Raw genomic sequence first — 25,477 nt, 5'->3', positions numbered from 1 at the left:
TGTCGCAAAATTATAAATTAATAAAAAATCGTTCGTTATTTTCTACACAAGTGAATGATTTTATATCTTCGATTATTACATATTGTTCGTAAAAATAATGGGTTTTTGCTCTATTCGATCGATGTACAGTACTTTCGAGTTTCACCTCGCGAAAATGAGAGTGCCGATAGAAATCGCTAGCAATATATCACGGCGTCGAGAGATGCCGATTGAAACATCGACATTGCATGAAACATTTCGCGCTAGCCCGTCTCTTTGATGTTTGCGGATTTAACACTTTTTCAACCCCGACACGGCAAGCTGAATCCCGAGTGGACCTCGAGAGGGCTTGGTTACACTCAATGCGAGGCGTGCAAATGACAGGTATAACGTATGATACGATACTAATTCGTTCGGGAATGATGACCGATTTGATCTGGAACTTTATCGTTCGGTAGATCTTATCAACGCGCTTAAATCGATACTCTTTAATCGAACAAATTTGATACTCTGGTTTAGAAACTAAAAGAAAAATACGTTTTACATTCAGAACATTGAGCTCTCTTTAGCTTTAAATTGCATGAGAGTAGAATGAAAGTGAATTGTTTTGATTTCAGGATAATCTAATTCGAAAAATAGTCTTGCATGTTTTTACATTAAATATTCATTTTATTATGATATTTTTATGTAGGTAATTTTAATGTGCGTGCGCGCGGTTTATGTAAAAGTTGAAGCTTGATAATTTTGTTTTCGTAAATTAATGAGATATTTAATAATTATTATTTTTCACGGACTAGAAATATTACGAAAGCTTTTTTTTAATGTAGTCCTTATTTTACATATATATAAAACTTGTGTTGAGTATAGTGTACAGTTTGAAACATGTTTCAGGACTCCTAAATAGAATTCCGATAACGGAACACAAGTTTTAAATTTACCGAGATTATATACATGATATATCGCTACGGATCAAACTTACTTGTTACAATGATAAAAACTCTATATTGAACAGTAAAATTCGAAAATATGTGGAAAAATGTCCGATAACCGATACTTTAATCGATTAGCTATAATCTTTCGTATCTTTACGAAGATCGACGTGTATATATATATATATATATATATATATATATATATATATATATATATATATATCGTATATATATTTAAGTTAAAAGTAATTGTTACAATCTCATAACACGGATCGGTTATTTCTTATAATCTTTCAACTAATTACTACCTCATTCTTCTTATCGAAAGTATATTTCTTGGATTTCTAAGGAAAATATTAGTCTCTTGCTGTTTTTATTTTATGAAGTTATGGTTGTTTTTTTAATCATCTATCTTAAAGTAAATGACGTGCTTTTTATTAGAAACTTTTCTTAAAATTGTGCAGAGAGTAAAATTATAAGAAAGCAAAAATCGCACATTTCTATTATATGCTTAAAACGCACTCATATTTGAAGAGAAAAATATCCCTACAAGTGCAGGAAATAGAATAATATATTTGACTCTTTTGAGGTTTTAAAATTTCACATCTTATTAATAATCTTTTTTTAGCTTCTTCGGAATTTCTTTAGACACTTGATTTAAAAAATATATGAAATGTTGAAAAATTCTCCTTCAGTATTTTCGGATCAAAGTTCATCTGTAATATACATGATCGATTTTTGCTGTGGCCTACTCGAGCCCAAAGTTCAAGCAGCTTTTCCCACGGGAACGTTGCCAAGGAACAGCAGGCACGATTTCACCAAAAACCTGCTGCTTCCCCAGCTATCTTCGTCAAGAGCTATCGTGTCGCATTATATGAAATGTTACGTCTTTACAATAGTCATAAATTTCTTTTTAAATTAAGCTCTACACTTTTTCTTCTCAGTTATTTATATTTTCAGCCAGTCAATATTTTTGTAAGAGGCAAAACAATTCATTACTTACTTTTCTTGATTATATTACTCCTCGGCAATTTATAGTCATTACTTTTCCAACGGCACGAAGCAAAAAATACGACTAGATTTAGAACTTCCGCAGAAAATTTCCGATCGGTATCGGGGAACTTCGTAACTCGTATAAGGAGCGCGAGAAGCGTTCGATACGGAACTTCTATCCGACCGTATTCTTGCGCGAAGACTACAAGCGTGTCGCGTTATCGGCAAGTTATTTCTGGCTTTCGGAAGTTCTTGTAACATTTTACCCGAGAACCCGATCATAAAAATTAAATTAACGTCTTGGCGTGGTATTTCCCAGAACGTGCTATATATACATAATATATAAGGGGATTTATATATCTTCTCCCCTTATATATTCGTAATATATAGAGGCAGGAAGATATATAAATAGGTCTAATTTATCTTGGAATTAAATTTTGTCAAATATATCAAAATAAATCTGTCTTCCAATATAATTATTAATACATTTTAATTATGACATGCACATGAATATGCACAGTCGATTTCACACAACTATTCATTAATCATCGCGCTAAATATATACAAAAGTACATTAGGACTCGATCTTCGCAAATTGTAACATAAATCACACTTGTTATATAACGCCAATATTGGCACTAGCGACGTAACCATATATTTTCTCCCGTGACACTTTGTACATATAGAAGCCGACCGTTTCCTCAGCCTCGCGATCCGATAAACAATTAATAAACATAAATTCTCTCGAAATCGCCGATAGGACATGCTCGCTCGCTCGCTCTGTGGCGCATAAAATCGTTATAAATTCTTTTTTACGAGGCAGAGTACATAAAATTGCGCCGAGTCCCTTGCGATTTATATCCCGACGCCTGCCGTCGTCCTCTGTTTGCGCGACGCCTCGGTCGTAAGAGCTCACCGGGTATTGCGTCTCTCTCTCTCTCTCTTTCCCTCTTTTCCTCGAACCCTTAAAAAGCGATCGTTAAAATACGACGAGAGTGTCGTAAATCGCCGATCGTTACGGAATCGTGCGATGCTTCGACGAAAAAAAAAAAGAAGGCTTCAATTATTGGTCAGAATAGAACCTCTTTTCGCAATCATTCTTTGGTTATCATCAATCTCTCGTAAAGTAGTAAAAATAATAAATACACTCGAAATATAATGGAATGTGTCTGTGTAAAGATGACTACGTTTCTCTCCAAAAAATTGCAATTTGAAACTGTAGAAGCGACAAGAGGTGGAATAGCGATTTGACATTTATTTACATATCCAATGTTTATTTCAAATATATCTATTCATTTTTTTTACTAAAACACACACAATCCTACTCTTTTTAATTTAAAACAAATCTTTATTACATGTAGTGAAGGAGAAATTTTGCATGAAGATTTTTGTACTCTGCACTTTAACATTAGACTGTTCTTTTTCTGAAATATATATACATATACATATATTTACATTTTATATATGCATTTTTTCCGTTAGGATTTTCTATGAAAAAAGCGGGGGATAAAGCGTACGTTTCGGTCGCGCTATCGATGCCTCGCAATGTTTGTTCACGGTGATTTCTCTCTCGTATTTGCACTTGCGGCCCGGATTTTAGGATCGTCTCTGTACGGCTGAAAATCCATGTGTAGCTCTCTGATTTCGACTTGGAAAAGTCCGGAGCGTATGGCCATTGGAGATAACCACCAACAGTCACGAACATACACGCTTTTCGCGTGACAATGGTAACGGTCGATCGAGCAATTCGGGACAGTGAATCGGGACAGCGTCAATGATGACAGTGGCGACGGTGACAATGGCAATGACGATCATCATCGTCGTCGTCGTCGTCGTCGTCGTCGCGGCGCCATTGGCGATAAATGCATTTGACGAACGTGATGTCTGGCGAAAATGATGCCGATCTGAAAATAAGGCCAACGATCGCAGTCAACCACGATTTGTTGGTTTTCGCGCGTTTTGCAAAGAATTCAGCCCGTCTGTCATTCTCGCTCTGATAACATCTTCGTAATGCATCTTTCTTTAGACAACTTCAAATAAATCATTTCAATATTATTTTTATTTTATATTGTTAAGTGTTTGAAAATATTTAATTCTGTTTCGCACTTCCGCTTAAGAAGAACCGATGAAATGTATTGAGATATCTAAAACTATTAGGAAATATGCAATTTACACTCTTATTCTGCGTCTAAAATCGAGAATTGCTATTATCAGAGAAAATTAACTAAACGTGAATTCGATGTTTCTGATATAATTCGATGGCGTATCTCAGTCAGATACATCATTCGCGGCTAATATTCATGTTTCCTACAATAATTTCATATAAATTAAAATTTAATGAGAAAATTTCACGGAATGGCCAAGATGACTCCGTTCTTTTCGATATATGACAAGGAACGACAATATATCATCGGACGAAATCCACTACATTGTCCACGAGCGACACAAATGCATCCGATGTGTAGAGCGCGGATTACGACAAAATTTAATATTTATAAGGATAATGGAGGGCATTTTACACGATATCGCGCGATATCGATCGATATCAGCTGCGCTTGTTCGCCGCCGATCGCAGATCGTCAGTCATGTCGCCATTTGGTTCGATTCGGTCTTTATTGCCGTTTTTATTCCGATTGCAATTCAGACATTATCGATCGACGCCATTGCGAAATCCATAAGCCGATCGCGCGGTTTATCGTCCCATCCCTCTCGCTCGAATCACCCTCTCTCTGGCGCCGACCAGTGTTTTGCGATCGGCGATTAACACCCCCTCGCTATCGACGCCGCCGCGACGACATCCGCTTTCGTTCCGGCGCCGCGTGCGATAAGTCATCGCACAGATGTTGTGCTCTTATTTCTTTTTTTTTTTTGTTGCTTTCGTTGAACTTGATTCTTTTGCCAGGTGATCGTTTCGTCGCGAAGCTTTTTGCGCGGAAATTAAAGTCGAGTGACAGGCGAAAGTGCGGTATGTGACACTGACGATGTTTTAAGGTGGACTTTCAGATTAGATTGATAATCACGATGGTGTGACTTATGACATATTTCCGCAATTTGTCTGAAAACGGATGGCATTAAAGCTCTGGCGGCGTTTTAAATGAAATTTTGAACATGCACGACAAGTGACCTGGAAAAAGCATCGCGAACGCTGAATTTAGCAGGTACGATGTTGTTACAAAAAAATGTTGCGAAAAACGGTAATATATAGCTATTACTGTGATATTGACGCAAGATATTAAAGATAAATCGGCATTGAAAATCAATAATATGCAAGCAATTAATATTTTTGAAATAATTATATATTACGTTTTTGTATAAATGGGAAATATCCTCTTCTTCCATGCGATTATGCGTGCAATCAACTTTTTAGGCTTATGCATCGTTTGAGTTATTACGTCGCAACGAGCTGCATAATTAAATGCGAAAACGCGCGAGGCGAAACGCATGATTTATATCACCGTCGTTTTGTACGACCGCCAAATCTATGCAAAAAATTAGCGGCATATTGAATGCGCGTACCGTTATTTACGAATATTAATGATTTTTTAATATCAGTTCCGACCAACGAAACTCTCACTTGAAATTTAATATCGGACATTTTTTTTTATATACGCGCCGTATATAAATAAAAATATATAACTAGAGGCAACATATTTTTTAGAGACATATTTTTTTCTGTTTTGATATATACAATATATATTATGTGTGTGTATGTATTTGCATAACTTTTGCGTAACGCACTATTTGCCGAAGAGAGATCGTGATGTTGCTTTCTCTCGCGATGCCAAATTATGTAATAATGCATGCCGTATTGTATATATAATCATCGCGTAACACATTCCTCGTTATTATGATGAAAGCTTTTGCCTCTATCGGTTTTTACATCTAATTATCTGCTCAATATTACACCAAAACAATTTAAAATATAAATTTATGATGATGAGAACTTTTGTAATCTACATTTTTGCAAATTATATATGTATATACATGAAGTTAAGATTAGATTTATTACATGTAAACTTTTACATCGAGTTTAAATCACCAGGTATACAAATTTTTTCACGTGCAATTATTATACTGCACGGTCTATTGGGAACAAGCGCGATCACTATCATTGAGGTAAAGTTGTATGAGTTAAGTTTAGTTAAATTTAGTTAGCTAGGACATAGTCCGATCGATAAAACCGAATCTGGTAGCATGTAAATATTTAAATATTTCAATAAAGTTACAAATTTGTTTATTTAATTATTTGTTTCTTTCGAATTATTTTGCATTATTTAGTCTGCATTTTAATAGCTACATTTATTTGCACGTAATCAATTTGTATGCTCGATTCATAATAATTATCGGCGGTGCACTTAAGAATTTCTAATAATAAATTGCTGAAAATTGTATTTTGCATAATTTTGTAGATAGGTTTTACGTAAACAACTGGAATATTGCGAAATTAAAGAGTTATTTTCCAATATTGCTCGATGAAAATAATGTAGGTATATATAATAACAGGTCTCTAATAATAAAACTGAAAATGATGTTGCGAGGATGTGCAAGAATAGATTTCATAAAGCGAGTTTGCGATATAAACAGATACGTTCTAGATTATATATCTAGATAAACAACTTTCACATAAATGATTTTTCTCCCGTTTGAATATAGATCGCCTAAAATATTAAAAACAGAAAAAAGTTTTAAATATTAAATCGTTATACACAAACAAAAAATTTCAATAAAAAAATAAAAAAGTAATGTTTTATTTAAAAGTAATGTTTTATTTTACTCTTTTACGTTTTTAATCGACGATGTGAAATATTGAAATTAATTAAAATTCACGAATGAAAAAGATTTTGCAAAAGCGTCCTTATTACATGATATACAAAATTATATATTTTTTTTCAATTGTATTATATTATATAGATATTATAAACAGTATAGATATTATAAACAGTATAATAAAATTTCCAGAAGTTATTTTATACACAGATTACGGCCGGCATCAATAATATTAAGTGATGAAAGTCGACGAACGGGACCGACCATCATTGCGTTTGATTTAAAGTGACGTTTCGTAGAACCTCGTGTGCATTTCTCAGTGCACCGCGTTTGCATTTTCAGTCTTGTTGAAGTACGCACATTCACGCGTCGTGAATCGAAGCAACTTTTTGACGTTCCTCGTCGAGCTTTTATCGACGAGGTATTTGTGTGATATGCTGAACGTTTTATGGGCGTTTCTATTTTATTGGCTCGCCGCATAAAAACGGCTAGATATTCGACAACAATTTCTGTGTATTTGGTATTTCTTTCCTCTTTCTCGTCTCGATTTTCTAACTGTTTTTCTTGCTTCTTTTATTCTTTACTTCCTCTTCCGCATCTTGTTACGAACGAAATTTTCCAACGGAGCTTTCGAGAACATCCTGGAGAGAGATCCGGCTTTGCTATCGAAACCAGCCGACACAAAACGTGATCGTTATAGAACAAAATGTTCTCCCGTCGTAAAACCGATCGCCCGTTACATGGGAAACCCGGGATAATTCGTATAATTATATCCGCGCGACTCGACCAAACGATTGCGGTTTATTTTGTCGATGTGCGGAAATACGCTCATGTTCCCGTTTGAACTACGCCACGAAGCCGCTGTACGCATAGCGGTTTGACGGTAACAGCATTTGACGCGGCACGTCGCTTTATTAAGTTTCGTGTTTTAAACGAACGACATCGGGGAATTACGCGCGCGATTTGTCTTTTCGTTCCATGGCCATCTGCATAAATTGGTTCGTGCCTCAATTTCGCATTTGACATTAAATGCGATTAACTTTTGATCGAATAATACCAGTCGGAATTAGACAAAAAGTATTTATAACTCAACAATTATGTAATATAATCCGGTTCGATGAAAACCAAAATAAAAAACATTATTGAAAAAAAATTAGGAAACTAAAAATAGAATTTTTATTATTTTTTAAATATTACTGCGTTTTGACAATTTATCCACTATTTTTTAATATATCAATTATATGTTCCATAAAAACAATTAACTTTTTTTTTATAGACAACATTAATTTTACTTGTAATCTCCTAGTGATTCTCTACCATACATTTAGTAAAAAAACTTGTGAATTTGTCCCTCTTAAACAAGATTTATAAAATCGCCGCAGTATACAGTCGGTAAACGGACCAAGAGTTGAATAACAAATTAAGTAGAATAGGGTGTAATTGTAAATTGGCGCAAACTGGAAATTGTTGCAAGAGGAGAAGCCGACAAAGTGACGGACGGAGTATATGTACGTCGCGAACGTCTTCGTCTTGTTGAAAGTTAACGAATGCAGAGTAGCGGCTCGTTAACGAACAGAGATTCTCTTCATCTTGCTAGGTTCGCACGGCAGGAAAGGAAATATCTCGTTCCATCTCGCCCCTTTCTTCGCCATTTTCGCTCTCGTTTCTTTTTTTTTCTTCAAGCTCGTCGCTCGTCGGAGGCTTACAAAGCGCCTCATTAGTATAATTTTTTCGCAACGCTGCATCGACGTGAAAATTCGATTTACGCGTTAAATATGCTCTTAATTTTAATAATAAATTAATTGTTTCTAAGAGAAGAATGATTTTCAAACTTACGCTTCAATAAGTGGAATATTCTTAATAATTATATTAATCCGTAAAACCTCGACAAGATATCAGAGAATTTCCTGACGTTAATTTATATTTTGACGTTAATAAGACTTAAAAAAGGCAGCATATAATCTCGAAGATTGTATTGGAGCGAGAATGCACAACAAATTTTATTCAATATTCAGTAATTTATGCTAATTTAAATTGTATACATGCGTTTTGTTAGAAAAATTAACGTAATTAAAATCTTGAAATGCGAATTTTTGCAATAAATTTCGATAATAAATCATCAGGTGCAAACGCATCTATATTTTTCTCTTTTTCTTTATTTTTAAAAAATATATTAATTCAAATAATACATGTAAATTATAATCTTTTTCGAAAATAAAACAATTTTAAAAATATATAGCAACATATACGTAATATGCGAGAAATAGAAATATTTCCCGAACTACGTTAAATAAATTTTGTGTAAAATTCTGTTCACAATTCTGAGATCTAGTCGGAAAATAAGAAAAATAACACAACATACTAGGAAGAAAAATAACTGCATCCCGTATCGTCCAGACCGATTTCGATAACGTGCTATGAGAAAAATATCAGCGATAGTACTTGCGCAAGTCGTCCATCGGTTGGTCGACTATACTTCACTTGTCGACAAGTGATATTTTCATCGTTTCTCGAGCGACAACTTATGTCGGAAGATTAATCATCGCGACGCCAAAGGGGTGGGTCCTTTCTAAAATATGTAACTTTGCAAAAGAAAGAGAGAGAGAAGGAAAGGGAAAGAGAGTGCCCTCGTATATGTGTGTGTATGTGTTTATGGGTATTACGAATCGTGCTTATTGCGCTTGCAATTTAATCCTACCGCGTAGCAGCAACCTCATGTGCGATAAGTCATCGCCTTGACAAGTAATATTTTTATATCGTTTCTGAAAGTGACGTTTTTCGAGGAAAGATTAATCGCTCACTGTCTAAAAGACGGAAAACTTTTCCTTTCTTCTCGCAACGTTTGACACTTGATATTATATCGAAAACGCGAATATCTTTGAAAGCTGGAAATATGATGACGAAAAGCAAACTAGAAATTATAAAATTTACCTATCTTGTTAATGGCTGGTTTGTTTACGATCGCGCATTGTCAATATTATCACATGTTCAATTTAATATTTTTATCGACCTTTCGATTCATTCTTTTCTTCTTTGTGGAATAAAAATTATAATGTAAAATTTTAATATTTAAACAATTTTTTTAAATATATTTTTGTCATTGCAATATATTGGAATGCGTATTAAAAGATGCTTTGTTTTCTTGTTACAGAGGCATCTTACAGCAGGGCAGGAAGAATTACGAAGAGGCGATTTTGAGTTATCAACGAGCCATTCATTTCCGGCCTTCGTTAGCTCGTAAGTCTTTTAATTACATCTCGTTTTCCAACTTTAAAAACCGCGCAGCGTCGTCGGTTTCGTTAGTCGAACCCTCAATTTTATAGTCATTCAAGCAACTTAATATTTGAGTACCATTAACGTTCATTTGATGGATTCGCTTTATTACCGCCGATCGATCGTTGAAGGATCCTTAACGTCACGAAAAAATATACCTCCATACGCATCAATAGCATCATCACGGAAAATGAAGACGAACTGTTGTTCGATCCATTTTACTCGTTATATTTATAAGTCCCCAAAAATGCTCCATTTTTAGTCACTCAAGCTTATCCCCTAATTTTTCTCATTTCACTATCGCATGTTTTCGATTATTTTTACGCTGTAGTAATCTTTACCACGCGTATTATCCCACTACTATTTTCTCCTAGCTTCTTATACAGTAAGAAGACCTTTACGTATACATTCGTACTTACGACTAGAAGCTGAGAGATCGGCTTGCGTCCTTAACGAGCCGCCTTTTACCCAAGAGACTCAATCTTTATGATCTTAAACCTGAAGGCGAGGCGCGCGTCGAAAAGGACCCACAAGAGGCGAAAAAGAATAAAGCAAGTTGAGAAAGAAGAAAGAGAGAAAGAAAGACGAGTGGCTCGTTTGTTACACGTATATATCCCTCGGTATAGAAGAGTATATGTACGATCCGCGATTTACTTTAACCGACATGGGAGCGGTTCGTTACCGCGCGAGATAACTCGTCGCGTTACAATATCGATTTTATGGCTCCTTCATGTGCCATTCTGGATTCTCTCGGTCCCCAGATGTTTTTGCTCCGTAAAGGGTGATACCGCTGGTAGATCCGCGCGGTTGGAACGACGGGCACATCTGCGGCAAGAAACGAAACGCAGAATGTAGATTACATTTCGACACCTTGCGTACACGCCTTATGCGTCCCGTAAATATCTGCATTAATATTGACAGAAACGTATACTGAATTATATATTTGAATTTCAATATTTTATTATGAGGAAAATTTCGAGAAATGTAGCACTTTAATATTAAACATTATTAATTATTAAATCAAAATTTAATTATTAAGACGTACGTTAATAAATTACATTTCGATACCTTGCGTACACGCCTTATGCGTCCCGTAAATATCTGCATTAATATTAATGACAGAAACGTATACTGAATTATATATTTGAATTTTAATATTTTATTATGAGGAAAGTTTCGAGAAATGTGGCACTTTAATATTAAACATTACTAATTGATAAATCAAAATTTAATTATTAAGACGTTAATAGATTTAACGTTTAAAAATACTTTTACAAGTTATTAGAATAATTAAATTTTATCTAATTACACTCTGAGAAACTTAATTTATATCACTGAAAATATTAGAAATTCGATATTTTTGAAATTTTGATTTCAGTATTTTTAATCAGAAAAAAATGAATATGTATTCACAAAAATATATCTAAAATCTTGCCCCGTAAAATTGTAACATCGTGTGTACTGTGATGACAGATTAACAATGTCACAATGTTCGATCTATCAGACAGATATCGAGAAAAGTATTAGCATTGCAAAGGATAATGCACACGAACACACATTTATATGCGATATATAAATCTGTATAATATAGTCTACTGTCAAAGAGAGGTATAATTTTGTATAAATTTATACGGGGGCGATTTGCATGCGCAATGAGCTTCGACAAATGCCGGGAAAACGAATATTTACCGTATCACAGAGTATACGGCGCGATACAGTGGCGAATTTGTTACGCAATACCGTACACAATATCCACGTACGACGATTTACTTTGACCGATGTGGAATTGGTTCGTTACGAAACGATACTTCTGCATAGCGCAATATCGATTTTATTGGTCCTCCACGGCACATACCAGTTTTCTGACCGAAATGTTTCCCGTCCGGAACGGAGTGAAACGATCCGTATAAGCGCGATCGAATTCGCAAAGCGTCTGTACATTGGAGCCGGAAAGGAAAACGGAAGCAAACGCGAGGAAAGCGCGGTTACACGGAAATCGTTCTTTTATATTAACATGTTTTATTTTTAAATCGTTTCCTGCGAGAGACGACCATCTATCTAAATAAAAGATATTTTACTGTAAAAATTTCAGTCCTATTTATACAAAATGGAAAGAAGTATGCATATTATAGTTTATAGAAAAAATTTTTTTCCAGTGTCTCTTTCTGTTTTTAATGTTTGTAAAATATTTAGAAGAAAATGCTAGTTTATATGTACATGTTATAATTCATTAATGTTTTTTAGTTTCTGAAATTTTACAGATTTTGTAAATTAATAGCTATTATATCATGTATTTACTTGACAATCATATCAGATCTTATATTTGCTTCCATTCAGCACATTTGACATAGGCATGTAATTATTTTCAAGAGATTGATAGAGACGAACGGACAAATTTATGTACGCATTGAATTAACATGTTGCTGATTGATCGCGACTAATTTAACCAAATATTAACGGATTTTCCTAAATTATTTGTCACGGTCGGTATACTTTTACAGGTGAAAACGAAAGTCCCAACAGTGTTTGCAAAGTTATCTGTATATCGCCCGCATTTAGTGGCCAACATTGCGGTTTCTATTGACCAACCAAAAATGATCAATGCAAACAATCAACAAATGTTGATTGAGTTACCAATTGTACAATATTGACATGTTTCCTCTCCTTCTCTTTCTCTCTCTCTTTCCCTAATTATGCTTTAATAATATTTTCAAGCGTGCAGACATCGTTAGCAAGCTAATATTAACACAATTATGTCTTTGCTCGATACAAACAGGAATACAAAGCACACATACACGGACAATACGTAAACGCGATGCTACCTCCATTTTGCGCGTATACATCATGGATATCCATCCTCTATCGATTTTGATAGCGAACTAATCGGTTAAAACTACCTTCTCGATGTGAGTAATGGCCGATAAAAATTGACAGTTTAAACAGGCTTAAAAGTTGCCAGGAAAGTTTACTGATGCATCAACTCGACTGCATTGTAGGATCAAAACGTAATGTAACATCTTAGACCATAAAATTGGAATTTATTACGAAAGATATACCAGTATAATCGTGTGTGACAGCAGACATAAAAAAATAAGTATCTGTTTGTGATCAACATTTTAACATCTCACTTTGATAAATAGAGTATACTTGATTGAAATTCTCTGACAGAATCGTTAAATTGAAAAAAAAAATTTTAACTTGTAACTAACATATTTGATATTCTTATAGATAGAAGAAGAAAAACTAAAATAAAAAATCGGAATACATTCATGTACTCGTTACGTCCCGAAAACGTCTTTGCTTTTTATTGGAATGATAATTTAGAAAAGTTATATATAAAATACTAAGAATTTTTGGTATTTAAAATAAAATTCATGGTGATATCTTGATATGTTGGAAATATCCGAAATTATATAGAGCATACCTTTACATACTGTTACATTTGCATAGAAGAATATATTTTAAGAGAAATATTCTTTATTTCTTATATACAAGATTTAAATTAATACAATTATAAATAAATTATAAATTAATACAATCATAAATAAATGAGCATTAATTTATATATACAATTAACAATAAATTAATGTTAAATATTTATTAATAAAATTATTAAGAAAAAAACCATGTAGAAATTATTAATTTTATTATAGAAAATAGCAAATCATTGCAATCACACAATCTATTATTTTCTTTTCATGAATAAAAAAGATATCTAGAAGAAGAGATATATCCTTTTATGCGCAAGGATTATCTGAGATTTTATTGAACGTTAAAATTTAATTAAACCGCAAAGAGCAATTAAATAAACATGCGGCTTAAATATATCGTGAGAAATTAAACCGCGTTTATGATTATGCATTGTTGCGCGCGAAGATGAAAATGGAAAGCGCGTTATGCTGGAAATTTTTGACGATTATCGCGCGGGAAAACTAAAAAGCTTACTCGCGTATGAAACTTCTCCAGGGAAACGACCGCAATTGCATGTGCGCGTTAGAATGTTTAATTTTATAAGGTTGCGGGGGCTAACTTTGCCGCTGGGAATAAAAGCTAGCAAAATTTTATTCAATTAATTAGCAGAATTATTGCTCGAAAATGATTTGCATAATATTTAAATCGTAATTTTAATATTTAAATCGCATTTCATAATAATATTATGTCGTTATATTTACATTTCATATTTTGTGAAATAGAACATATTATAATAAACGCGGATCAAATAATATTTGTAAAACTCTTATTGAAAGAAGTAAATTATTGTTTTGTTTATTTTCAATATTTTTATAATTTTTTTAATAATTTACATAAATAATTTCAATTTATTAAATTGAGAAAATGCCTTCATTTTATTCAAATATCCAAATGAGACTCTGGTCTATTCTTCGAGAATTCTGTTTATTTTAAATTTTCATCAAATAATAAAGAGCATAAATATGCATTTTCTTAAGAATTAGCATTATTAAAACATTTTTTAATAATATATTTTGTTTGAGAGAGGAGAAGTTTTTACCGCAACTTATTTATACTTATTTCTTACTGTAATTTTATTTACACGCTTATATATATTCTCCTACAATAATAAATTCTTTATTAGAGTCTGATATTTTGATAGAGAAGTTTCATGTTGCCTAGCATCGCCGCCACTTAAAGGCTATTTCTCAAAGTTAGTCGACATTAAAGTCGACGTATTATCATCGATTAATCAACGACTCAGCGAAAACAAAGAGAAAGAAGTGGCGCGATCCAGTTTTTTTTTGCCCACGAACTTTATTCATTCCAAGTTCACTCGCTCGTCGTGGAAGTTCAGCCGATAACTGAAATGCGGATACATCTCGCTTCTATGCAGCGGGGCGCGAAAGTATATTAGCGAAGTTAAACTCGATCCCGACGACGACCGGAGCAGCCTGGAAGCGAAAGAGCACAAGGAATGTTTAAGAAGTCCTTTACTTAACATTCGTCCACGATGGCAGCGTCATGCAAAATACTTCGGAAACTTTGTCGCTGAGGAATGTATAAAACTTTGATAATGTCCACTCTGTCTTAACGTCATCTAATTAACAACGAATCCTAATTGAACTCTCTTTCATTCTATATTAGATGTATTATAATGCTTTTTAAATTATTGCACATAGTCGACGTGACAAGAGCGAGAGAGAAAGACGTAACGAGACGATAAGATTGAAAGTCTCTATTTTATAAATTGTATTTATTCCAGGAAGCACACATATACGAATACGCGATGTGCAACTTTTATGGCAGTTTCGAGTAACGAATAACGCGTGGCTCTTTTCGCCGAGATTTTATGAGCAACCCGGACTTAGTTTGCGCCCGCCAGCGCAAGTTCAGAATACAGGCTATCTATAATCCAACAAAACGGCCGCGCTGTCGTAAATCTCGCGGCAGTATCTCCGCTCATTTATAGTTGGTTCGTCCCACGAAAGGGGTAAAACTAGCGATAAAAAAGAGAAAAAGATAGATAGATAGATAGATAGAGAGGGAGAAAGATAGAAGTGCTCTCTGCGTTAATGGAGTTCGCCACGAGCAAACGCGCCACGTGTGAAAGACTTCTCGCGAGGGCGAACTTCCGGGAAATGTCCGCTTGTCTACAACACGTGTGCAAAACGTTCGCTCGCGAAATACGGGCGACTCAATTAAAGCAAGTTCCCGAGAGAATCGCGGAGCAAAGACTTACGTAGACAGAAGGCGGGGAGATGTTCACAGTTAGACGTTTCTGCTTTACTTTCACAATTAACCCTTGGACGCGCGCGCAAAGCACTTTCCCGCAATGTTAAATGATACATCCGCTTCGGCTCCGCATCCGGGGTGTAACTTGCGGCTTCGCTGATTTTCATTTAACGATACCGCATCTCCATTAGATAATGGATCAGCTTTCACTAATCAGGTTTAATAATTTTAATTTGACAATGCGACGAGAATTTCTCTTAACCAAATGATTGATTAACAATAACGCGTTATTCAATTTTAGTAACAATATTAATATTTTAAAATAATGAATCTCTTAAATAATTGATTAACTTTGATTAATTAAGTTTAACGATTTTATGGTAAAATAAATTACGTGAATCTCATACAATCTCGTCAAGTTATGAAGTCATATAAATTGCCAGATAATAATCTCACTCTAATTAATATTAGTCATTGGCTTCTGTAATATTTATTTATGTTGTTACGCTTCGCGTTATATTTCCTGATTATATTTATATAAAATAATAATAATAATTTTACAGTATGAATATATTTTGGACGATTTGCCACATTAAATTGCGAATTATAATTGTTTTTTGTAACATTGTAGAAATAGTTTATTTTTCTAATTTGATGATTCAATGTGACAAACATGGTTAAATTTATTTATATCAATCAACAGGTTTGCGTAATTTAAATTGATTTTGCTTAACTCTATAATAAAACCGAATATTAAATTAAAAATCTATTTAGAATGAGTCGAAAACTCTCACATTTCACGTAATAAAAATACAAAATTTAAGACTGTCGATAGAGTTAGCGCTAAAAATAAATTATATGTACATGCATTATGTTTGTGATTATTGGTCGTTAAAAGGGAACATCTTCCGATATAGGCGATAATCGATGAATGTCGTGTCAAAGTACTCGTATTTCGCGAACGGATCGTCCATAAATCGTGCGTTATTATCAGAAGTTTCTACACAACGGCTGTCCCCGTAATCTACCGGGTAGATTCACAAATAGGTAGACCGGTTATATGGGGCAGCCTCTACTAGGCCATTATTTGCGTCCTCGAATCGACGGCAACCGGCAATCGAAAGCTACACGTAACGATTCATTACAGGCGAAATATATGAACAGACCGGGCGCATCGGAAATACCCTGTAAGTAGGTTAACCGGACGGCTGCAATTTTAGTCGGAGTATTATTAGAAAAGCCTCCGGGACGCGCGCCTTCGTCTATAAATCTCGGCTAATTTCAACGGATACATGCAGCAAGGTAGCATTCGCGGCGCAATCACTCACTTCGAAAGCCGTTTCTAGTTTTCCATTAGCCGCAAGATTCTTACCGTCGACACAAAAGCGGTTTTATCGCTTCACCATATCGGATTTTTTACAAATCGAATTGTTTTTTTTTTTTTCAAATATCGAATTGATGAAAAATACGATAATATCGAATATGAAAATTCGGTTTTCGACATTTGAGTCTCTAGGTATTTAGCTAATTTTGATATTTCTATTCGATTATTCAAACGTACAATTACTTAATGAAAAGCACACGTGTCGCTTTTATCGATACTATTTTCTCACGATAAGTATCGAAAATATCATCAACTTTATCACACATTTATGTTTGTCTCTTTTATAATCTATTTTTATGTAATTTAATTTATTAATGTATTCATTTTAATAACATTACAGCAACATGTTCCGACTTATCACTAGCATTTCCTAATTTTTTATTATCGTTCAAAATCATCTCGTTCATATAATAATATGATGTTGTTGAAGACAATTATAAGTCTATAATGTTAGAAATATAATTAGAGCTATTTATTCTAATTTGTTGTTGACAAGTTTTAACTATTATTGTTACGAAAATATTTCAGTCTAATGAAAAAATTCTATTTCTGTTATATATAACAAAGTAATGTCAAAAACAATGACAGATTTAGAATTTTGGAGCTAAAATAAAATAGAATAGATTGACTTTGACACTTGATTTTGACGTATTGAAACTTTGTGAAACATTACACAGACATTCATTTATGAATACGAAAGAAATTTTCCATTAATATTTTACACAGCGATACAGAGAGAAATTATATTTTGAAATCATCAGGTTCTAGAATGGCATGTTCATCCGAGTCTACGTCTTTACCAGAGCTATAATTGCTTGCGATCATTCACGGTAGAAACGCGATCTTGTTAGTGTCATGGGGGGACAAGAAGGCAGAGATTACCGGGCTCTCAGAAACAGAGTTTCCGTATCGCGCGCGGTTAAGTGTCGTCTCGGGGTTCGAATTGCGAGAAATTAGCTGGATCGATTGTATGAGCACTTAACACGATTGATTCCCTTGAATACGGCAATTCATGTAAAGGCCTTATCCCCTTTCGCAGTCGCACCCTCACCCCTTCTATCCTCGACAGAATCATTCAGACATACACGTAACAGTTTACGTGTGTATGTGTACGTATATATATACACGTGCACGCGCGCACGCGTGTGTGTTACGTATCTGCTTGTCTTCTCTATTCGAAACATTTCTCGAGAGAATCATAACAAGATGAATCAGGATAATGCATATGTACATGCGATCAGGCCCTGCTAATTGTATAGTTATACGAGATGCGACTAAATTTGTCAAAATTTGTAATTTACAATTGCAGTTAATTTTGAATACTATCTATCATATTCAGCTATCATATTCAACTACATGTAACAGACAATTCAAGAAGGCGGTGAAGTTTCTTATAAATTTACATCTGATTGATCTTCTCAATACGACATATAAGTCACTGAAATAATGAGTATTGTATATGATCTCACATTTATTTTATGCAATTAATATAATGAAATTTAAATATATATAACATAATTAATATAAGATTAACTTAATCTCTCAAGAAGAAAGTTGTTAATGAGATATTATAATTTATATAATATGTATTATAAAAAGTCTTTTAAAAAGAACAATATTAATTCGATTTTTTATTATTAGCCTTTCCTATAACGACGTGTGGAAAATCACGCATGAAATTATAAAGGCATTAAAAGAAGAATAAACTGAATTATATTTTCCGATAGTTAAAAGTTGATACAATTTGTGCGGAGAGATATTGGTTAAAAGTGCGTTTAGTTAATATTCAAATTGTTCTAACGTTTTGATCATTCAAGCTTATACAGTTATTACTGATAAATACAGTGAAAATGGTGAACTCACGCGTTTGAATATTTTTCACGTATGTGTTGTTATTGGTTTTGTAATTGCTTTTAGCGCAAGTGGCAGAGCACGGTGGGAGATTGGCGCAGGTTCTATCAGTACGTAACGCGAATCGAATAAACTATTGAATTCGAGCGTATTAATTAATTTTCATATTTGATGCCGACGCTCTGTATGGCAATTGTCAGGAATTACATATTTTTCCGTCTCGCTAATCGGCGAATTGTAATTACATTTTCAGAAAAGCCGGATGGACGACGGCCGGCGCTTTTCATAGACGTACCGTGTGTCGCGAATAATCTATATTAAACACGCAAATTAATTGTTCCATCCGAATTTAATCATTTACTTAATTAATATCATGCGGCGGTCGGAGCGGTTTGAAATTCGCAGATTGTTTAAAGCGATCCCGCAGCACAACTTTGTCGGAACAGGAACAGGCCATTATACACGCGAAAAACGAAAACAGGGAATCGATTGTGGAAATTTCAAGTGATTCTGAAACGCGCACAATTGCGTCGCGAGAGGAAGGAAACAATTTTCGAATATGGGAAGAGGACCGCACTTTTAAAGCGTCTAATGGTCTGTTAAGTATTAATCCAATTGCTGACTCGCTAAACTTTGAATTACATAATCGAGAAACTATGTCGATGATGTCATTCACGGTCGAAACATTCTTAATTCGCTTCCCGGCATTCAACGTACACAAGGAATGCATGCATGAGTTTGCGCACGTATGCACCCTCGTCTACGAGTCGCCCGCAGGGCGTATTCATGTACGCTTATTCACGCACTCGCGTCCCTTTGCCATTCGATCGATAAGGGTCGCTCTCACGTTCGCACATTTGCACTTGCATACGTGCGAAACGCACACACACACACATACATGGACACGCGAACACACATCTGCATACGCATGTCAGATTGGAAATACGTAGTGCAAGGTGCGAGCGCAGTCTGCGGCAACCCTATCCACAAATTGGCGGCCGATCGAGCCACTAATTACTCGGATCGGACGTGTTTTAAAAGCTGGACGGTTACGATCGATTCACGGGGCCTCTCGAGGCGGAAAGAAAACCAGGTTGTTCCGGCTCTCCTCTCGTAATCCTGCACGGATCGCCGTCTGGTCTATTCGTCTGATCGGCTGTTTCAGCACGGCGGTCACGCGTGCGATTTGGACCGCGCGAATGAACGATGTGTTATGTATCCGGTTAGAATTTTGATACGAAAGGGACGATAGAAATTGACCGTTCGATATCGTTTTCGAGTTGAACATTTTTGGAATATAATAACAGAATTTAGAAATATTTCTTTGCAAAGAACCTTACCTTATATAATAGATTTAACATCGATGCATTTTTTTATCCTTATATCCTGTGCTTAATCTTGAATTAATTTGAAAAGTCTAAGCAGCTGATCCTAAATTATACTTTTTTTCATGTACATTTAGATCTCGTAAAAAAGTGGGGATTTTTTAAAAATATTTTTCAATCGAGAAAGAATCTTGAAATATTTTGAAAAGAATACGTATGATGCTATCTACAATTAAATTGATTATTTTAGAGACCGAAAATTTGGCTATTTCGCTGAAACTATGTTACGAGATTACTTCGTAACATTTCTAGTAGATAAGGCAAGACATGTGCAGACGCGCAAGTAGATAAGCCACCGCTGGTGGTCGGACCGGAACGAGGCGAGGTTTCAGACGATAGGAAGAGTTCAAATAGCAGCCATTGGCTCGTTGCAATTTAATTGTCCGCTAACGATCAGCTTACTCGGAAAGTTCCGGTTCTGGAAAAGCAATCGCAAACAGTGTGTACATGCCGCAAAAGGAGCGGCCTAATAGTATATGCGTTAATGAGAGGTATATTTTCTCGTCTACGTATCTCTCACCCTCTCTCTACTTCTCTATTCCTCTGTCTCTCTCTCTCTCTATCTGTATCTGTCCTTCTCTTTCTTTCCCTCTCTATGCAATTGCAAAGAGCATTTCCGGCAACGAGTCACAGTCGGATGCGTGCGAAATTACATTGCCATGCCGCGTGCTAAATTGTCCCATAATCTTGAAACTAACGTTTCAACGGTCAACAGCTTGCACCGCCAGCTAGCACTTAACGGCCATATTTAATAACTAACGGGACTCGCCGAGTCACTCCGCGAAAGTTTATCTCTACGCTTTGTCGCCGTTGTTCGCGCCAAGATGCAAGACGATTCAGTGTATTTTCAGGAACACGTGTTTCAAAGTATATTGTTAAAACTGCAATCTTTTGAAAGAACAATCAAAGTTGAGAAATATTGAAAAGAACCATGATCGATGATAAATACTGAAGTGTACAAAATATTATTATCTTATCGTAGATGTTTTATCACGATTTTCAGCAATGGATCACGAAGAACAATTAAAAATCCGCGTATCGGTCGTCGCGCGCGATTCGACGTAGCGTCGAATTGAAACGCTTTGCTTTCACGTTCGCCGATGCAATTAATTCTTCTCGCCGGCGCATAAATCGAGCCGCGACTTCTATGAATAACATCGGCCGCCGATGCGTCGGGCGCTCCGCTTTTGTCTCGCAAGATCAACGACGCTATATCCGCGCGGCCGAACACATCCCGCGCCCGCAACGAATTATCGGTGGGAAAAACCAGCGCGTGTCGCGGGCGATAAATCGAAGGGGGCGGCGGTCGCGCGCCATCGATCTTCGTCAGAACGACGCGCGGGGCCCATGCAGCGGGAGAAAAGCGGACGGGCGTGCCAGGAGTCGGTCAGGTTAACCAGAAAATTGCAAGGCACACACAAAACTCGACTGCACAATGGAATCTTAATTCCGCGAAAGCGGTGGAGTTGAATTCACTCCGCTCCTCTCCGTCTTCGCTTGCCCTCGTCATTTCTCTCCCTCCCCCCCCTCTCTCTCTTCCTCTCTCGTCTCGCGTCTTATTCCTTTTCCTTCGTAATTAGGAAGCAAACAGAGCGGCGGTCTTGCCAAGTTGGCGGAGTCGGAGATGAAACAGCAGTTTCCGTCCGCCCATCCTTCTTCCGCCTGCGCCATAGCACCCCACAGGAGTCTATGGCCCCCTCTTTTCCTCCTTTGCCCGCTCGTTCCGTCCCCAGCTACACCGGCCCTCTATCCCAAACCAGCCATCACATTTTCCGGTGTGTCGACGGGCCACCTGACTCTCCTCTTCGACTCGGTACGATTATGTGGAAAGAGCAGGCCGCAAAAGGCGGACGGTATAATTCACTGCCAAACGCAGGCCACCACTATCGCGCGTTATTTCGCCTTCCTTTCCTGTCTTCTGTTCTTTTTACGATGCGCCGCAATACCCCTTTGGAAATAAAAGACGGAGAAAGAGCGAAGAAGAAAATAAAAATCGGCAAACTCGATACGAGAGATGGAAACTAAGTTTGTCTTACGTCGTCGTCATTTCGCGATCTTCCAGTTCTTTTTTACGATGTAATTATCTCCTGCATGTCGATTTCCATCGCTTTTCAAACGTTCGGATATCTTCGCAGCGATCAAAACGTCGGGAGTTTATAGCGACATCAATTAATGATTCGATGTCATGCTGTCGAATCATGAATCCATGATTTCATGCGTACATGGCGATAACGACAAAGTTCTCTGTATAAGAAATGAATTCTTGTAACTATTATATATGATTTTAGATTGTTTTAAATCTTAACGATGAAGTTGAATCGTAATCTAATGGACAGATATATTTCATTCATTTAATTTTGTTTATCTCTGGTTGATTTTCAACTAATTTCTTTTTATTTCTAACTTTATGATTATTTCTTCCATTGTAAAGACAAATGTGAGATCTAAAGAACGATCAGCTGTGGCTGCAGTTCTACTTAGAAAAACTGCATTACAAATATCCGGCAGTAAAAAGCGTCGCTGCTGAAATACATGCGATGAGAGCTACTACGGTGGACGCAAGGGTTAAACATCGACGTGCTCGAGAGAGACGTGTGCGCGTGCGCTCATGTCGCGTGCATTCATCCTGATTCGGGGATACAGGAAGCTCGGTCGGCTCACTCTAATTCCATAGAGTATCCCTGGAGAGCGCAGGAGACGACGAGGAAAATGGATTGAGCTCGACTCCGACGCCGCGGTCGGTTCTTTATTCAAAATAATACGAGGCGCACAGTTATCGTTATTGTTCTCGAAGCGCGAAACGCGCGAGAGTCAGGAAATTGCAATTTCGATACGCTCGATGGGCAGTTATTTTTTTCTTTGATTAAGGAGAGCGCGAGGAGAATGAGAGAAATGATGCCTGTTTCTCACTTTACAGATCGCGAAGGGCGCGATAATTTCCATCCGCATACCGACCAACCCTCGTCGTTTTAAAAGTCGACGCGATCGCGCAAAAGATCGAAATTTATCTCGTAACAAAGAAAGAAGTAAGAACGCGCGAGCGTGTTCGAGAGATAAATGGTAACAGGTGGTATTCGAGCGTGCCGCGTAATAAGTTTTCGCGTGGACTAAATGCGAAGCTATACCGTCCGCTTTTTACGGCCCGCCATTTTTCATTGCCCCGCTTTTCCTCTTTTTCAGCAATTGCCGAAGACTCGAAATAAAACGCGACGACGCGGATTACTGCTTCCTCGCGCAGACTTCGTCGACATTTTCGTTAAATTACATATATTTTCTTATTTTATATTTATTTTATATTGCATTCTATATTTATATTCATCTCTATTTTTCCTCCCTCTCTAAAGATCTGCAACAGAATTGTATAATAACCAACTTTCGGCGAGAAGGCTCTCTTATTGTGATAAAATTATCTTGAACAGTTATTAACATGGAATATGGTTTGTCCGATTGAACATGATTTTTATCATTTAACTTTTTTTGAGAGAATTGCAGTAAGAAATGTCTAAATGTGGAGGTGAAATCTGTTTAAAAACTTGGCTACCCCTTATTTCAGGCTGAGAGCTTCCCATATTACGTAATCTCCCTTATCGTCCTTGCGGTTTGCCAGAGATCATGACAATTTTACTTGAGCGACAAAGCGCTTATTCCAATTTAGGGCCTAGAAAAGTTAGTCTCCCTCTCTCCGTGAAAGGACTTTTTTAATTAAAGTCAGAAATAAAGGTGTCGAGAAAACGAAATGCCACATCTAAAGTTTCCGCCAGGCCAGGATTTGCTCCAACGTAATCTTTTCGGCTCATGAAATTATTCTCCATAATTTAACCAGGTGTCGCTTATCCAACTTTACGTTATTCGCTTTCATATATTTATAAGTACATATTATTAGTGCAGATTTTATCCTAATCATCTAATTTGAAAACGTTTTATTTTATTCATTTACAAAGCTTAAAAGAAATTCATAAAAAATGACAGAAAATTTACATTTTTTTTCTAGAAAATAAACGCTTTAATGCCTGTTTTTACCAACGTCGTTTAACTTTAATCTTAGCTTAACTCACTCTTTGTCTCCTTCTAATTATTCCTTTAGAAAGAGACAAAGAATGAGTTAAGCTAAGATTAAAGTTAAACGACGTTGGTAGAAACAGGCATAAGAGAAGCAAATACTTAAATATAAATATAATTTACACATTTCAAAATACACATTGTAAGTTTAGATAATGAAAAAAAGCATTATAAGACACTGTTAAATCTGAGATTAAATTCTCGGGGAGAAAGTCAGCGATCCACTCTTTCTGTCTTTCTTTCTCTCTCTCTCTTTTTAAATATATTATGATGCTCAGGATCCTTATCATTTCTCTTTGCAGAGGCTTACGTAAATCTGGGGGCTGCGCTGATTTCGGTCGGACGCGGCACGGAAGCGGCTGCGGTTTTGCGCGCCGGTGCATCCTTGGATGGTTCCGGACTGAAGGACAAAAGGGCTCACGAGGCGGCCAAGGTGCAGGCCCTCCTTCAATTAGGCGCACTGTATGCCGATCAGGGTAGATTACAAAGAGCCCTGTCAGCATACAGGGAAGCCCTGCGCTCCCTGCCGGATCACTATCCACCTCAGGTTAGTAGTTCACCGCTTCCTCTTCATTACGTCACTAAGGCAGAATAACTTGATGCGCGCGCGAGAGAGCTATGAATACTTAGAACGCGTATAGTTGGTAAGTGCCTGCGAGGCCCCGTCTTCGTTTGGCTTCGAGCGATTTTATGCAGTTTCTCTCTCCCTCCGTTTTCTCTTCCTCTCTTTCTCTCTGTCTTTCCCTCTCTGTTTCTGCCTATCTATCTTTCCGAAAATTAAGTATAATGAAATTTATGTCGACGTATCGATTATACATCGGTACAAGTTGTATGAACTAACATAATCTGATTATACCAATAATTTTGAGAATTTAGTTGCATTTATCAGATGTCATAAGTGGGATTGAATTTATAGAGAAACTTAATGAAATCGTTGATTAAAATTGATCGAAGAATAAGATTTTGAAATACACATTTATTTTATCTTTTGACAAGAAATATCGTCGTATAAATTGGCTCGCAGACGCGATAGTTAACTACAAAAACGATTGCCATGAATCGTTCTGCCTCCCTTGGTCGATTGCACTCGGTCGATTAACAAACCGGGGACGCGGTAAACCGCTTCGAACGATACATCGAAAGCGGTCCGTAAGAAAGTAATCAACTCG

At 36.2% G+C, this 25,477-nt stretch overlaps 1 protein-coding gene across 4 annotated transcripts in view; it reads left to right on the top strand.

Annotated features, from left to right (window-relative positions):
- Positions 1–25,477, top strand: part of Tmtc2 (Transmembrane O-mannosyltransferase targeting cadherins 2) — a 265,630-nt gene that overhangs the window by 221,275 nt on the left and 18,878 nt on the right. For all 4 annotated transcript variants that reach the window (XR_014440051.1, XM_083106345.1, XM_083106344.1 and 1 more), the window contains 2 exons: positions 9,823–9,908; positions 24,611–24,855. Coding sequence is in view for 3 of the 4 variants with exons in the window: in XM_083106345.1 (XP_082962471.1) it covers positions 9,823–9,908; positions 24,611–24,855 (331 nt within the window). In the remaining variant the exon portion in view is untranslated. The remainder of the gene's footprint in view (positions 1–9,822; positions 9,909–24,610; positions 24,856–25,477) is intronic.

Source organism: Camponotus vicinus, unplaced genomic scaffold, assembly GCF_025532165.1.
Source record: "Camponotus vicinus isolate PSW18456_S1 unplaced genomic scaffold, iyCamVici1.0 SCAF_8, whole genome shotgun sequence".
Lineage (NCBI taxonomy): Eukaryota > Metazoa > Arthropoda > Insecta > Hymenoptera > Formicidae > Camponotus > Camponotus vicinus.
This window is presented reverse-complemented; position numbering and strand designations above follow the sequence as displayed.